This window comes from Medicago truncatula, chromosome 1 (assembly GCF_003473485.1).
Source record: "Medicago truncatula cultivar Jemalong A17 chromosome 1, MtrunA17r5.0-ANR, whole genome shotgun sequence".
Classification (NCBI taxonomy): Eukaryota; Viridiplantae; Streptophyta; class Magnoliopsida; order Fabales; family Fabaceae; genus Medicago; species Medicago truncatula.
Window position 1 is genome coordinate 45,938,858 of NC_053042.1, and position 16,384 is coordinate 45,955,241.

General features: G+C 31.6%; 1 protein-coding gene across 1 annotated transcript; it reads left to right on the plus strand.

Annotated features, from left to right (window-relative positions):
* The first annotated feature begins 14,251 nt into the window (after positions 1-14,251).
* Positions 14,252-15,698, plus strand: LOC25484916 (extensin-1). The gene is made up of 2 exons (XM_013613983.3): positions 14,252-15,165; positions 15,423-15,698. Exon 1 carries the CDS (start codon positions 14,267-14,269, stop codon positions 15,134-15,136), a length of 870 nt encoding a protein of 289 aa, XP_013469437.1. The 5' UTR covers positions 14,252-14,266; the 3' UTR covers positions 15,137-15,165; positions 15,423-15,698.
* The last annotated feature ends 686 nt before the right edge of the window (positions 15,699-16,384 follow it).

Consider the following 16,384-nt stretch of genomic DNA (forward strand, 5'->3'; position numbering starts at 1 on the left):
CAATATACCAACTCCATTAAGTACCATAAATTTGAGAAAGAGACCTTGCATATTTTTCAGGTGATTTTGTTGACATCTTTTTCTCTTAACACTAGGAAGGACCCTTTAGTTTTTCATTGTAATATAAATATTCTTGTACAAGTTGACTACCTTTGAATTTGCATGTCGTCGTTGATGGCTATATATAGGGTTAGATCTAACGTCATTGTTCATTTGGTGGAAGATTTTTATGAGGAGTGTGTGGTACATAACATATGCAACATAAATAACATATTAGCAGTAGTCTCTGCAATGTTCGTTATTGTAATTACTGGTAAAATAGCTGCGACACTTTTGTCGCATGTAAATTCCTTCTTCACATGGAAATCACCCGTCCGTGAGTGAGTGAATGAATGAGTGACTATTAACCAACCAACCCAGTCATTTCATTTCGCCTTCACTCTCTACCCGTTACAGTTTTTCTAACTTTCTTTCTTTAGATTGAGTAACTTCAATAATGCAATGCAACTAAAGATTATTACTTACAACTTCTATGCTCAAATAATTGTTGCAATGCAATTAAACACTCACTCATGCGTGTCCCCGTGAGCCTAATCCAGTTTGTAGAGACATTGCATTATATATATAGAGGTTGGGGTTCAAACTCAAACACTCTACTTATTCACCTTAAAAAAAATGAATTTAAGTCAATTGGCTACCTGACTAAAAAAAAACGCACTCATATGTTTTATTTCATAAGCTGGTTTTAGACCTTTTTATCTGAAAAACTTATCTCACATTGTAGTTGATATGTATGGTTAGACCTTTTGTGAGGTTTGTGTGTCCCCTAGTCTATCACTCTCTCACAGTTAAACTACTTTGTTTTTGAGAGGTTTGTATACCTTACTTAAAAACAACTATCATTCTCTCATCAATTTCATCATTAAGCTATTAAAATTAACTAAAAAGTACCTAAACTATTCTCACATATAACTATTAGCCCCTTGGTTGACAAAGTTAATTTTTTTTATGATGGTTTATGGACTAAATTGATATATTTTTTATAGTTTAAAGATCTTCTAGTTGATTTTAATAACTCGAAGGCTATATATGTGAAAAAATTGATAGTTTAAGGAACAAGTTGATTGTTTATTCTTAATTTGATTGAAGTCTACTGGCACACAAATTTACAAGGATACGGTGGATATGGGGAAGTTATACCTGATATCCCTACATTTAATCTTTTACCCCCTACAAATTGTTGAAAATGCCAAATTTACCTTTTATCATTTCACTTCACCCTGCATAAAATTTTAGCCAACAATACACTTCCGAGATTTAATACTCCAATTTTCGGAATATTCATATCAAATTTTTATGGTAGATTAATTTGTAAACCGGAACAATTGAGTAAAGAATTATTATCAGAATTCTTTCTTCTTTCATCGAGGTTTGAGAGACAATGAAAGATGGAAAATAGAATACAACAACCTGTATTAGTTAATATAAAATTAAGTGCAAAGCAAAGATCATGATACCAAACCTCATCAATTCTTCTTCCAATTCATTTTATTTAGATCTAAAAAAATGAAAGGCCGTATATTTCTGGAGTAGAATTTTAGATGTAAGGTTGGGAAATCAAAAAACCTGGCTAAAACTGCAGAAACCTGTTTTCTGAATTCTTTCTAAAAAAACAGTGTAAAAAAATGCTTGTCTCTTTATCTGTAGATCTAAAAAAAAATCATTTCTAATTCATCTTGTTTGGAAATATGAATACGAAAAGTTGTATATTTTAATTTTTTTTATTTTTACAAAATACCGTTGTTGGGAATGTGAATAATCTAAGATTAAATGTAGGGGTGGTAAAAGATTAAATGTAGGGGTATATGGTATAATATCCTGGATATGGTAGGCTTATATTACTTAGAACCCAAATCATGTTACTTAGGCCCGTCATCATGGACTTTTTTCATGTGGTTTCCATGCAGGCTAGTTGAATATTGCTCTTTAGGCATCCATGTTTTGCTCTCAGACATTTTGAAATTATTATTTTACCTCAATGAAAATTAATTACCATTTGTTGATGAACGATGGTTAGTTTTCATTCTCTTATGAACAGTAGTTAATTGTCGTTCTAGGGCATTTTATGTGGTTCAGATTGCGCAGACAGTTTTTGTGGTCCACGATACATAAAAACTTCTATAAATTGGTGTGTTTGGTTCATTTGAAACCACACCACAAAATCATGAATATTTATCTAGTAGATCCGAACACCAAATTAGCGCAGTTAACTACAACGGGGAAAACTCAATATGTTTAGGGTTCAGGTTAATGCTATATCGGTTGACTTGAAGGAACATAGTTGGACCAAATTAACAGTCGACTCAACCACAAAGACACAAGAAAGGTGGAAAGTGTTGAGTATCGTCATCCATTCGTTTGACTCATATGAAAGCGTCAAGTTCACCCATATGAAGTTCAAGAACAACGACATCGTGAGAACCATCAAGTTAGACGCTTCATTGGTCAAATATTTTTTAGATGTTCCGGAAAGTTTGATTCAGATTAGGACCTTCAAAGAAAACAGGACTTGCATGGATAGACCAAAAGAAATAAGTATGTCTTATTCGTGATTTTGTATGTGTTTTATTATGTTGTTAAATTATGTTAGTGTATTGTGTTTTATTATGTTTAATGTATGTTTTTGTTAACTTATGTCATTGAAATTATGTTAATGTATTGTATTTTATTATGTTTAATGTATGTTCTTCTGAGCTTTCCTTTGTAACTAATGATTAACTACAGTTTCTTCTGAAAACAACAATTAACTATTGTTCCTAGAATGGGAGTTAACTCTTGTTTAACAACGAAAAATAATTAATTATTATTTCGGATAAAATAGTCAATTTGAGACGTGTTAAAACAAAGTATGAGTGTCTAACGAACAATTTTCAAGATAGTTTAGTCCTTTTTGGGTTCTACCTTTTTTTTTTATGAGTAACTTCTACACCTAGTTTCCATTCTTTTTTGTGTTAATTGTCCGATTTCTTAGCATGTGCGTAACTCACGCAGCGTGACTTAAGTCACACATGTGTAAAAACTAAGTCATGTATTTTTTACACTTGCGCTAATTAACTAACGCAAGGGTATTTTCGGCAACACTGCAGGGCGCGAGTGTTTTGTGTTGGGTGAAGAGCAGAATTCTAAAGTCATATATATATATTATGGTTTTAAAAGGGTAATTGCTAAATCAGATTCATAGGAAGCAACTAAGTTAATATTGAAAGGGCATGGTAAAGGGCACCCTTGTTCTCATATCATTTCTCATATTTCTAATTTTCTTGTCTAATTCATGAGTTACAAGTTTCAACGTGTCTAACGTGAAGCCAACAAAGTCGTGAATGCTTTTGCAAGGAATATCCAACTTCAAAGTATTAGCGCAGCTTTAACTTGATGAACAAACTTAGAGTTTTCTAGGGTTTTAATTTGATTTTGTTGAAATAGAGAGAGAATGAGAAGAATGGGTGAATGAGGAGACAAGAAGTATTAAAGTTGTGATTTCATTTATATGTAAAAATACACATGAAAGTAGCTTATATACATGGTTTTTTGCTAGGTTACTTGAAGTACAAGTCATATAACAAACCCTAAATACCTTAAGCTAAAATCTAGTAAATTTGTAACAAACTATTAACAAACTAAACTAACTAGATTTCTAATGTGATTAACCAAACAAGCTTGATTAGATCACTAACAAACTTGAATTATCAACTAACACAAAGTTGCGATAATATAAAAATAATATCAGAACTAGTCTCTCTTCAAATGAATGATGCATCACAACTTATCTTTCTCCTTTGATGGAAAAATTTGTTCTAATACCAATTATTGAAGGAAAAAAATCAATAAAAAATCTTTAAACAAGCGGGAACACAACCACAAAATAAGTAAAAGAGATAAAAACAAATCACAAGCCTATTTTTCGATACTTCACAGTTCACACCTTCATTCATAATATCTTAACAAAATATTTGTTACAAAAATATGCATAGTTTTACTAGGAATTGCAAACCCTCTTGTACAATTATAATTTTTGCACAGAAATATTGCAAACTAATCTTTCTCAATTACAATTTTTGTAAGAAAAACTACAAACTCTTTCATGACACACAACTACCCAACCTCTTTTTTTTTTTTTTTTTTTTTCATTACTCGATGTGCGATGTGAAAGAATATCAATTTTAGAGAACAAATGGCTATAATTTATAGGTGGCCTTTATGATTTTTGGCACAAATTTTCATACTGTGAAATGTGAATAGATGCATGTGCAGAGATGGAGTTCATAATTTAAATCTTACGTTAAAAATAAAACAAGTTTTTAATGTTATAGTTTAAAAATAAAAAATTGTTTCTTATATACAATATTTTTATGAATATTTACATAGTTTTTAAAAAAAATTAATAATGAATGGTATATTCGTGTCCTGTATGACACAATGAAACATATGCACATGAGTAAATTATACATTAAGCCTAATCATATGATCTGAAAAGATTTTCTCTACATTTCGTCGAGCTAGCAAGGTAGATAGATGTCAACTAATAAGTTGATGAAATCGGCTAAAAAAGATTCCCAGTTGAAGTTTATTATTTTTTTGGTGCAACCCAGTTGAAGATTTTATTAACTTTGATGATGGCTCTGAACTACCAAGTTTTCTAGAACTTGAACAAGTCCTTAATTTTAGTTGAATTGCAATACTATGTCTATATGTATAGTATACCGTTTCTGGTTTCATAGTCTGTTAATTTTAAGGAATTTTTTCAAGTGGCTCAAAAAAAACATATACAGTACATTCTTTAGTTTTATTTACATCGTTTTCAATCTCTTTCGCTTTTTTAAATATTTACGCAGAAAACATTTTTTTTTTTTTTTCAATCAGAAAGAGGCAAAATTAAGATTTGCATTGGTTTTAGTCATCACCTACTACATTAAATTACTATTTGTGGAAAATATTGTTTATAGCGTGAAACTGTGCTCTGACTGGCTCACATGCAAACGGACAGTGGCAATATTGTTTAAGGAAGTATTAATCTTTTTTTTTTTTTTTTTTTTGACAGAAACCATATAGTATTAATCTATTATTACTACTATATATGCATAAAAAAGGACCAATTAACCGACATGCTTTGAGTTATTTTGTGTTTTTTTTTTTTATTGTTTCTGAAAAAATCAACCAACATGCTTCTTTTTTTGCGCTAACTAAAACTAATTTATTTATGCTACTAATCAATTTATTAAGACTAAAACTTGAGTACAAGTTAGTCTTTTTTTTTGTAGTTGGTGACCTACAAGTGGTACTCTTGTACTCATTATACTCAAAGTCAAGGGTACATGCGTATGTGTTATGCTGAATTCGAAAATTCATAGTCAAGACCCAGCAATATCAAGATATATACACACATGTCCTAAAGTGCATTCTGGAGAATAAGAACTACAAGTCTAAAGTTTTTCTTTTTGTTAGTAAAGTTATTTTAGTCCAAGTTTAGACTATACAACGCTGACTATGAAATATGAAAGGAAAAAAAAACCTTCAATTTTTGTCAAAAAAATAAATTCCATTGTCTCTAACTAATTATTGAAATTTTAAACATGTGTTTGGTCTAACGGTATGGTAGAAAAAATCACGGCAAAAATTCACGGTAACTACAAAATCTAAAAATTTGTAATTTCTTTGAAATTTGAGTTTGTAACTTCGAACGTCAAATAATCGTTCATTAAGTCTCTAAAGCTCACATGATCAGACCAGCTTTGATTGCAAAATATGACCAACTAATTACTAATAAACATTTAATTTTGTTAGCAGATCAATTTATCTGTTTAATGTTAAAATAAATCTGATCCAATTCAATACTTTTGGACATAGATTGAAATGGTTTCCCCCCCCCCCCCCCCCCCCCCTTTTTTTTTTTTTTTTTGTAAACTAGGTATCCTCCGCGCGCAACTGCGGAGACTAATCCCTCGAGCATTGTGAGACCCAAATGGACGGCAGACTCTCCCTAAGAGTTTTAACGCTGCTGGAGGTATTGTAAATAATATTTTGTGTTATATTATTTTTAAGAGTGTATATTTCTATATAAAAAGAGTGAGTTTTGCCTTCAACCTCGAGGTAATCGGTTTGAGACCTAGGCACTGAGAACATGAGTTTTTTCGATTAGCTCTTTAAAAAATTATTTATAGGAGGAATAATTGTTTTTATGGAATTTGTCGTGTAATAAAAATCTAAATCGTCTAGTCTACAATTTTGTATAGTCTTCAATTATGTTGTGAATTCGGGCTTTGAAACTTCACACCAATCCAAACTATGATGTGTGGAGAAAGTATCAATGGCAACCAACAACCAAATTAACCATAAGCAATAACAATAATATATACCAAGTCTATAAACCAAGTGCATAGCAAAATCACAATCCAACCAAATAATAAACAAGATAAAAGAGTAAAGAAAAATAGACAACAACACCAAGAGATTGTTCACCCAGTTCGGTCCAACCATGACCTACTCTGGAGGAGAGATTGATCTCTTCAATCCACTATCAATGAGTTCTTACAAAGAGATACAAATGAGTTACAAGAAATTAGCTTCAACAAGCTCACAAAAAACAACCCTAATTTCTACCAATTTTCCCAATCTCACCAATGAACAAGACACTCATGATTTTTACTCTCCCAAGGTGTTTACAATTGTTTCACAACTCTAGAATCTAACCCCCAAAAGAGAACCAACTCTTAGCCTTTGATTTCACTGAGGATCTTCTCTTTTGGTTTCACAAGACTCACCCAAGTTGCTCGCAAATGACTCTCCACTCATGTGTTTCCCAACCCCATGAATCTTCTCCAAAAGGCACCAACCCTTTTCACAAGAGCCCCCTCTTTTGGTTCTCCAAGATTCACATCTTGAAGCTTTGAACCTCACCCAAAGACCCTCAACCTTTAGTATCTAAAACCCTAAAAGTTTCATCCTTTGGTTGTTATGGGATTCACCAAGCTTACCCAACAAATGGATCAGGGAGTGTTTAAAACATGTTTCAGATCTGTCAAAATCGTGTCACATTTTGCCTTCAGAACCAAACATGCATTCGGCATCAGAAATCGTGACACGGTTGCCAAATCGTGTCATGATTCTTCACTTTCATAAAGACTTAATTTTGAGTCATATATATACCAACAAATTCAAATTATATAAATGGACGGTATATTCTTTAGTAAAAGTATTATTTCACAATTTAATACGTATTATTAAAAGAAATTAGAAACAATTATCAAAAAATTATGATAGATAATATATTAAACTCGTCTAGTGTGTGTGTATTTTTGAAGGATAGTGTGTGTGTGTATTAACATCATTCTCTAATTATTTTTGTAGGGAAACAATGTTGGTTAAATTGATGTGTACTTTTTTTTGTAAAAAATAATCGACGTATTTTTAAATGAGATTTACATGTAGAGAGAGACAGCGGTAGACATAGTAGTAGAACAATTAAAATTTAAAAGACCACTTTACAAATTGCACCAAGTGGTCCTCTAAAAAAGATCACCGACAGTTGCTTCACTTTACCTTCATATATTTTAGAGCAATGATATTTGAACAATTATTTAGTACAACATTTTTTGACAATCTTCTTTTTCTCTCTTTTTATTGGTCAAAAATAATGAAGAGAAAAAAGAAGAGATAGAGTAAAAATATAATATGAATATGAGAAAAAAAATTGTCTAAAAATTATCACAAAATGGTTGTACAAATATTATTTCTCCATATTTTAGACACAGGCTAATCATTAATTAATTTGTGTAAAAAAAAACAATAATATTATTTTGACAACATTATTCAACACCTTATCTTTCTTTCAAAAAACATTATTCAACACCTTATGTTCATATTATCATTTGATTTTCTTAATTATGTTTTACATCAGTCACATCAAGTGACATTTTACACGCTTATCAATTTTTTTTGTCAAGTAGCCTAGTGTTTAGAACTCATATAATTTAATTGTGAAGAAATGAAGTGTCAGAGATTCGAACTCCAACCCCTGCATATAATATGCAATATCCCTACCAACTGAACTAAGCTCACGAAGATCGCGGTTATCAATTTTTGTAGTTCAAATAACATCACTAAAAAAAGCTACGAGGCAGACGCACAAATTTTCATTGAGCAGTTGTGTTAATTAATTTTATAACGCAAGGAAAATGGTGAAGTTTTTGTGAATAGAGAAATGATATATATACAATCATTTTCAAACAACTTTTGTAATAACTTTATCTCTCATTTTTATATTTTATTTTTATTTTTTTCTCTATTATTTTGGTTTTCGTTTATGATTTTTTGTAAGAAAATGATTGTCTATGTAGTTATCAATCACATTGATGTTCAAATAACATTGCTTTTGTGAATAATGCAAAATAGTTTCTCGGAACAATCAATTATTCAATTGATATTTACGAAATTAGTTTTTGTAGGGTGTCCCTATAAATCACATATACTTTAAAACAGTCATATGTATTCACGATTCGAGATCTTATAAAAAAACCATTCCAGATCATGTATGAAAATGAAATATATATTTTTTTTGACTGGTGTATGAAAATGAAATATTTTCAAAAATAAAATATACTCTCTGCCCATATAATGTCAGCGTAGGTGTCGGTGTTTTTCTACCGACTATAAGAAAAACTGTAAAATAAATAAAACAATATAGTAATTTAAATTAGTGATTGTAAATTATTGTCTTAAATGTATAGTTCAATATAATAGATTAAAAATGATGAAAAAAATATTAATTTAAGAGTAGAATTGAAATAACATATATGTTTTCGATAGTTTAACTAAATTGATAAAGACATTGCATAATAATATACAAGTGTTTTGAAATTCCATTTATTCATTACATGTGAATTTTTAGATATTAAACTATTTGGAAAATAAAATAAAATATCAAATAATTAAGGTTTAAATATGTAAGTAGTCCCTGTAATTTCGCGTATTTTTGTTTTCGTTCCTGTAAGTTATTTTGTTCTAAAACAAACTCTGTATTTTGCTAACCTTTTGGAAAAGGTCCTTGCCGTCAGCTTCCGTCAACAAAAACGCCATGGTGGCTAACGGAGCACACGTGGCAGTTCATGAGTTGGCAAAGTTGATGAGATGGAATGAGAGATGATAAGTTGTTAAAATACAGGGACTAAAATCAAAAACGTAAATTGACACAGGGATGAAATTAAAAAAACGTTTAATCTTCTTTTTCCTCTCAAATTTCAGTCTTCTTCTTCCTCTCAAACTTTCCCCAATCTATCCCATACCTTGCGCCCTTGAACCAAAACTCATATCCTTCAACAATTTATTCTAATTCCATTACTCAATCATATTGTGTGTTTTGATTGTAATGTTAAGTTGAAACATTGTATGCTACTTAAGTTTGATTAATTTAGTGATGGTTGTTGCGATTGATTGCAAATTCATTCATAAAGTTTGTAGATAATAAAGGCAAGAATACATCTTTTTCATCCCTCTTTTTTTTCCACAATTCCCTCTTATTCTTCCAGATTGCTACAATTACCATACATAAATAGTCAGATCCCCTTTCATCTTTTCTCACTCACATTCAAATTCAAACTCTAATTTCTCAAATTTTTGCTTTTGAATTGTGTAATTTTGTGTTTTTATGTAATTGGTGTAGAGAGTTTATGTTGTTTTAATGTGTTGATTAAGAGTGGGTCTTGTTGTTGTTGATTGATGATTATTAGTTTTGTTTAAAAAAATATATATGTTTGTTGTTTTCTTTCTTTTCCTGGGTTTGGTGTTGATGATTTATGAATATGGTGATGAAGATGAAGAAGACAATGAAGGAAGAAGAAGAATAAGATCTTGATTTTAAATTTGAAATTTTGATTTTACGTTTTTTATTTTAGTCCCTGTGGTAATTTACGCTTTTGATTTTAGTCCCTGACTTTACACAACTAATCATCTCTCATGCCATCTCATCAAATGTGCCAAGTCATGACCTGCCACCTGTGCTCCGTTAGCCACAATGGCGTTTTTGTTGACAGAAGCTGATGGTAAGGACCATTTTCAAAAGGTCAAAAAGATACAAGGTTTATTTTATATAAAAAAAAAAACTTACAAGGACGAAAACAAAAAATACGCGAACTTAGAGGAACCTTTTACATATTTAAGCCAATAACTAATAGCACTTATTTTGGTACATTTCTCTTTTGCAAATGTGAAACTTAATATTGGATGGGGTCAATAATTTTGAGAATGAATAAACCCATTATTTAGTCTTTTAATTTTTTTTTTCCATCCATCAGGTTTCTAAACTATTTACAAACACTAAATGTCCTTAAGACATAGCTCAAGTAACAATATTGATATTGAGAAGTTGGATATTTTCATCCGAGTTTGAACTCGAATTCTTGCAATTACGAGTGTGAATTTCAGGTAATTTATATCAATTTATCTGTAAACAAAAGGAGATATATACGCGTAACAAATAGGTCTAATGCAAATTAACAACTTATTTTTAGTTTATAAAATATATGAAATTTAATCCTTTAGTCCCTAGTATATTTTAACAATGGGCACTAAAGCAACATATATTTCATATATTTTAAATACTACTACATCTTTCCTTATGTATAAGCTCATTTGACATTTTCACATATATTAAAAAAGTTAGTAGTGTCTTGACAAAAAAGAAGCTCCTTAGAGTTTCCTTATGTATATTTTTTTAAACCGAAAAAATTGTGTACAAAAAATGACTATTATTACTAAAAAAAATCTTTTGCATATAGATGTGTTCAACATTTATTTTGCAATTCTCAAGACAAATCAGTGGTACATCTTAATAAGTGATATATTTGTTAGGAAAAAAAATTACTATATGTATCTAGTTATTTGCAAGACTAATGATTCTTAGCAAATATGCTTATATTGAGAGAACTTTTTTCTAAAGAGAGCTTATAATTAGAGACTAAGATTTTGCCAAAAAATAAAGAAAAATTAGAGAATAAGGTTTATACTATACTTTAGAAACTAATTTGATGAGATACGACTAAATCGAAGATATATTTTTTTAGAATAGTGTTAGAACCTTAGAAATTATAATCAATAGAAATAGAAATGTTCCTTACAGATCCATAATAGTGACAATCTTGTCTTTTCTTTTGAGGAAATAATAATAAAGGTGGTGCCAACATTTCAACAAACCTAGCTATTTTAATTATTCTGTTCTCACAGCCTGCACCTTAGATCAAATCCAAATTGGGTCATCACCGTTCCAAAATGCTTAGGGACGTTACTCTAAATGTCAATATGAATGAGTAATTCAAATAGTTAACATAGCCCGCCAGCCTTATATAATAATATCAATATATGTCGACTAATTATCGAGATGCTAAATTGGAGTACACTTCACAAACAAAAATCTTTCATAAGGCGTTTTTTCTCTTAATACATTTTTTCTTTTCTTATGCTAGTAACATTTACTCTGTATTGGCCTTCCTAAGAAGAAGTTGGATAGTAGCAATGTGTTCGTGAGACTGCTGATATCTTAAAAGAATGTTCTCATAGATTCCACTTTTTTAGTAAGCTTTTATGTGTATGAGTTTGCAAATTTAACCCTTTTTAATTCGGATAGATTTATAAGTCACACCTTCAAGTACAATCGACAAAATTTCAGTAATAATTACGGTTTAGGGTTTATGGGTCTAGATCTACTAAAAATGAGTGGGTGTATAAATTAGTATATCCTAGAGTTTATTATCTTACGTTCGATCTTCTTTGCAGAAACTCGTGCATGTTCGTGATATATATTTTCGCGAGAAGTACATTTCCCTAAAACAAAATCAACCACTGACATAAACACGTCAAATGTAAGCCGGTAAATCCAAGCTTTACTAACACGAGTTATATTATATCATTGGCATCAGCTACTTAAGAACTACTGTAGAAAATTTACAGCAAGTCATCGAGGCTTAATAAAATGTGTTGATATAGTTACAAAGATAAATTAAATAGCAGAGCATACATGAAGAGAACAAATGTAGAGCAACCCCTTAAACAAACCCTCTCAGTAAGGTATCTTCACATTACTCTAAGTTCATAAAAGATGACTTTAAAAACGATTATTTCAAAATGCAAGTATTCTCCGACCCCTTTTTCCCGGATCTAGATCTAATAGTGTAAGGATATATATAAATCATTGTCACATTTTACAACTCAAGAGTTTACCTCAACTCGTTTTGTTTAGGTAAATTCGACTCGAGAACTCGTATGACTTTACCTAAAATTAAAATTATATAAAATTTATTATATATGCATGACATATGTAAGTTAATATAATATTGTAAATAGGTCAATAGTGCAAAATATGACTTAATTACAAAGACAAATTATACCATAATAAAATGTTATGCTCAACTTAGCTTCAAAATACAAAAATTAACGCACAAAATCATAAGTCTCTAAGTTTAAGCCATCCATAAAACCATCCAAAAAAAGAAAGTTTCACAAGTTCCTAAAGTTATTAATAAAACTATCTAAAAAATAAAGTAGTTAATTTCTTCAAAACGTCAACAAACACCACCACAACAACCCTAACCAGTGTCACAATCACCGGCGTTGAAATATGAATTTCCACCGTCTGAATCACAACCCTAAATGGTATGTGCTCCCCTGTTCATGGTTTGAGAACTTAGAAAAGAAAAAGGGCAATCCGGTGCACTAAAGCTCCCACATACGCAGGGTCCGGGAAGGGGTCCCACCATTTTTTGTGTATTGTACGCAACCTTACCCTGTTTTTGATCACAAAAGAAAAAGAAACGTTTCATTTTAGGAACAACTTGTCACTGTAAAGGTAACTATTAATTAAACGTTTCAGTCTTTGGGGTTGTAGAAAAGGAATTGGATTTTGAAAAAAATGGGCACATAAAAAGGGCCAATTTTTAGATGTAAACTCGTAAAACTCAGTAAACTCGGTCGAGTTTACACGAGTTTACCTAGTGTTAACTCGGTCAAACTCGTTAAACCTTCCAATTTTACCAGAAACCGAGTTTACCTCCGAATTAACATGATTTTGGCACCTACGTAAACTCGAAGAGTTAACACTCAATTTGCGGAACATTGCATATATATTTAAAGATATATGTATAATTATAGAGAAAGTAGAGAAGGGATATACCATTTTATGTAGGGTTATTATGTATCAAATCATAAAGAGTCGAGAGTTGTATTATACCATAATATTCTTCCGTAAACTGGTAGTCATGATCATGACGTATATTATTCAAGTATATGCAAAAACATGTCTGTATCTAGTCTAAATTTTTGACCAAATGCATGTATTTGCTTATATTTTGTTACTACTTACTACTCGCCAAGTAATGCTCAATATCTAATATATATATTTCAAGACCATCAAAGATAACTCAGTTGAACAATACATAATATATGCAAGGTTCGGGGTATATTACATTTTCAATTATTCTAATAATAAATTTAAATGACACTTAAATTATACAACTATTAAATAGATCTTAGTACCGTAAAATTTATATTCGAGACTTGCTAGGGAGAACCATCAACCTCAACAAAAATTTCTACTTGAATCTAACGCAAACAAAAGGTCCAACCATCTATGAATCTCCGTTGATATCACAAATGATGTTTGATACAAGAGAGACATATTAGAACATAATCTATGTACAATCTACATTAAAATAAAAAACAAGTCTACAGTCATATAAATAACACAATTTCAAAATCTCAAAATTAGGTATGAAAACAAAATGATTAGAAAAATAAATGATTCAATCATTCCGAGATTTGTGCAAAAAAAAAAAAAAAAACATTTTGAAAATACAATGTTAGAAACTTATGATCAATATATATTTTTCCTTACACATCAAAAATAATTAAGCTATATTCTTGTCTTTTCATTTTGGGCAAACTAAAATTAAAATCAAGGTAGTGTCAATGTTTCTATAGTCCTAGCTATTTGATTTTCTTCTAAGCTAACAAGAGTCTTCCAAAATCAAATTCGCGCTCAAAATTAAAGCAACTTGGGTGGTAACCATTCCAAAATACTTAGGGCCACATTGCTCTAAAAGTCAATAAGAATAAGTAATAATTCAAAGATAGCCAACCTTATAGTATATTTTAATATGAATGTATGCATGTTTCCTAGAAGGTGAGTAAGCTAACTAATCAAGATACTTTGTTGGAGTTAAATATGGTAAAGAATCCAACTATAAAATGGGGACTTGCCCCAGCATTCTTTCACAAACCAAAACCAACTTCTAAGAAAAAAATGAGGTCCCTAATGGCCTCTGCTTCTCTCACTCTTGCATTAGCCATCCTCTTTTTGAGTTTCCCATCTGAAATTTCAGCAAACAAATACGCATATTCCTCTCCACCACCACCACATTACTCATCTCCTCCACCTCCACCGGTTCACACTTACCCTAAACCAGTCTACCACTCTCCACCACCACCAGTTCACACCTACCCTAAACCAGTTTACCACTCTCCACCACCACCAGTTCACAAGTACCCTCACCCTAAACCAGTATACCACTCTCCACCACCCCCAGTTCACAAGTACCCTCATCCACACCCAGTCTACCATTCTCCACCACCCCCAGTTCACAAGTACCCCCATCCTCACCCAGTGTACCACTCTCCCCCACCACCACCACCAAAGAAGTCCTACAAATACCCATCTCCCCCACCACCACCAGTTCACACCTACCCTAAACCAGTCTACCACTCTCCTCCACCCCCAGTTCATCACACCTACCCTAAACCAGTCTACCACTCTCCTCCACCCCCAGTTCACACCTACCCTCACCCTAAACCAGTCTACCACTCTCCACCACCCCCAGTTCACACTTACCCTAAACCAGTCTACCACTCCCCACCACCACCAGTTCACACCTACGTCCCTCACCCTAAGCCAGTCTACCACTCTCCACCACCACCAGTTCACACCTATCCCCCACATGTTCCCCACCCAGTTTACCATTCTCCTCCTCCTCCAGTTCATTCCCCACCTCCACCACACTATTACTACAAATCACCTCCTCCACCTTACCACAACTAGATAGCCCATAATTGGCATCACACCATATGGTAACTTTTCATGCAACATATATATTATAACTTTTCATATTCTCTCTTTATTAACTAGTTATCGGTATGATTGTCGAGTATATACTAACAAGGCTAATTTGAAATGAAACTTCATGTGCAATGAAACATTCTTTTACTGGTTAATATTTTATTCTATGTTTCATTGAAATTAATATTTTTCTAATAGTATTTGGTTATTAAGGGATTAGAGTATATCAGACATAAACTGACAGATCAATATATTTGCATTTGTGTAGGATCTAAACAGAAAGTGTGAAAGCAAAGAAAGCCATGCACAAAGAAGATCAAGGGGATTCTTCACATATATTTCGTCAGCATTTGATTAAGATTGTTTAGAGGGCTCCGTTTATTTGTATTTAATTTGTGTTTTTGTTGTATTATCCACAGCTGTAAGGCACTGCCCCAATATGCATGTGTCTGCAGTTGTTTTCATGCATTGTAATTTTCAAAGTTCGGCTTTGTATCAAGCTGACTCACAAACTAAATAAATATATATCCCCTATTATAGTAATCTGTCCCTTTCATCTATGACTCCTTTTATATTACTATTCTTGTGATAAAAATAATCTGTGTTTATTTGTTTCTACTAATTATTTTTGGTTTACCTTTCTCCGTACAAATAAAATTTAGTTTAAAAGTGAATTTGACAGCACTTTTAAGAGAAACCTAAAAGAAATAGAAGAATAATGCTTCTCAAAAGATTAAAAAAAGACCACTATATTATATATATGTGAACCAAGGATCATGTCTCAATGTGTGTGTTTTTTCTTTTAACGAGAAAGATCTATAATTATAATGTAAACAAGAGTACAATGAGTACTACAACTCACTACAAAAAGAGGTGCAACACTTCAAACGAAAAAAATAGCACACACCATAAGCAATACAAAAGCATTAGTCTACAAAGCCAATAGGGTGGCATTTAACATGGGGCAGTAAAATTTTATCCCACCATGGAAAAGTGGATCCATTATGGGCAGGTGGCAGTTTTAACTTGCTGCAGTTAAAAAAAGAAGAAAAAAAAAATTACTTATTATTTTATTCGGTTTCAACTTGCTATTTCACCTCCTTGTTGCTGCAATAAAAAAGGATCTCCAGTAAATTTGCTCCAAACCAACCCCATCGGCCATCTCTACACCTCATCTGCGCCAATCCACCATTGTGTTTTTCTCTTACCATCTTCATGAGGAGCTGTTGA

Excerpts from the sequence above, each read along its gene's own strand:
- LOC25484916 (XM_013613983.3), top strand. The coding sequence starts at position 14,267 with ATGGTAAAGAATCCAACTATAAAATGGGGACTTGCCCCAGCATTCTTT.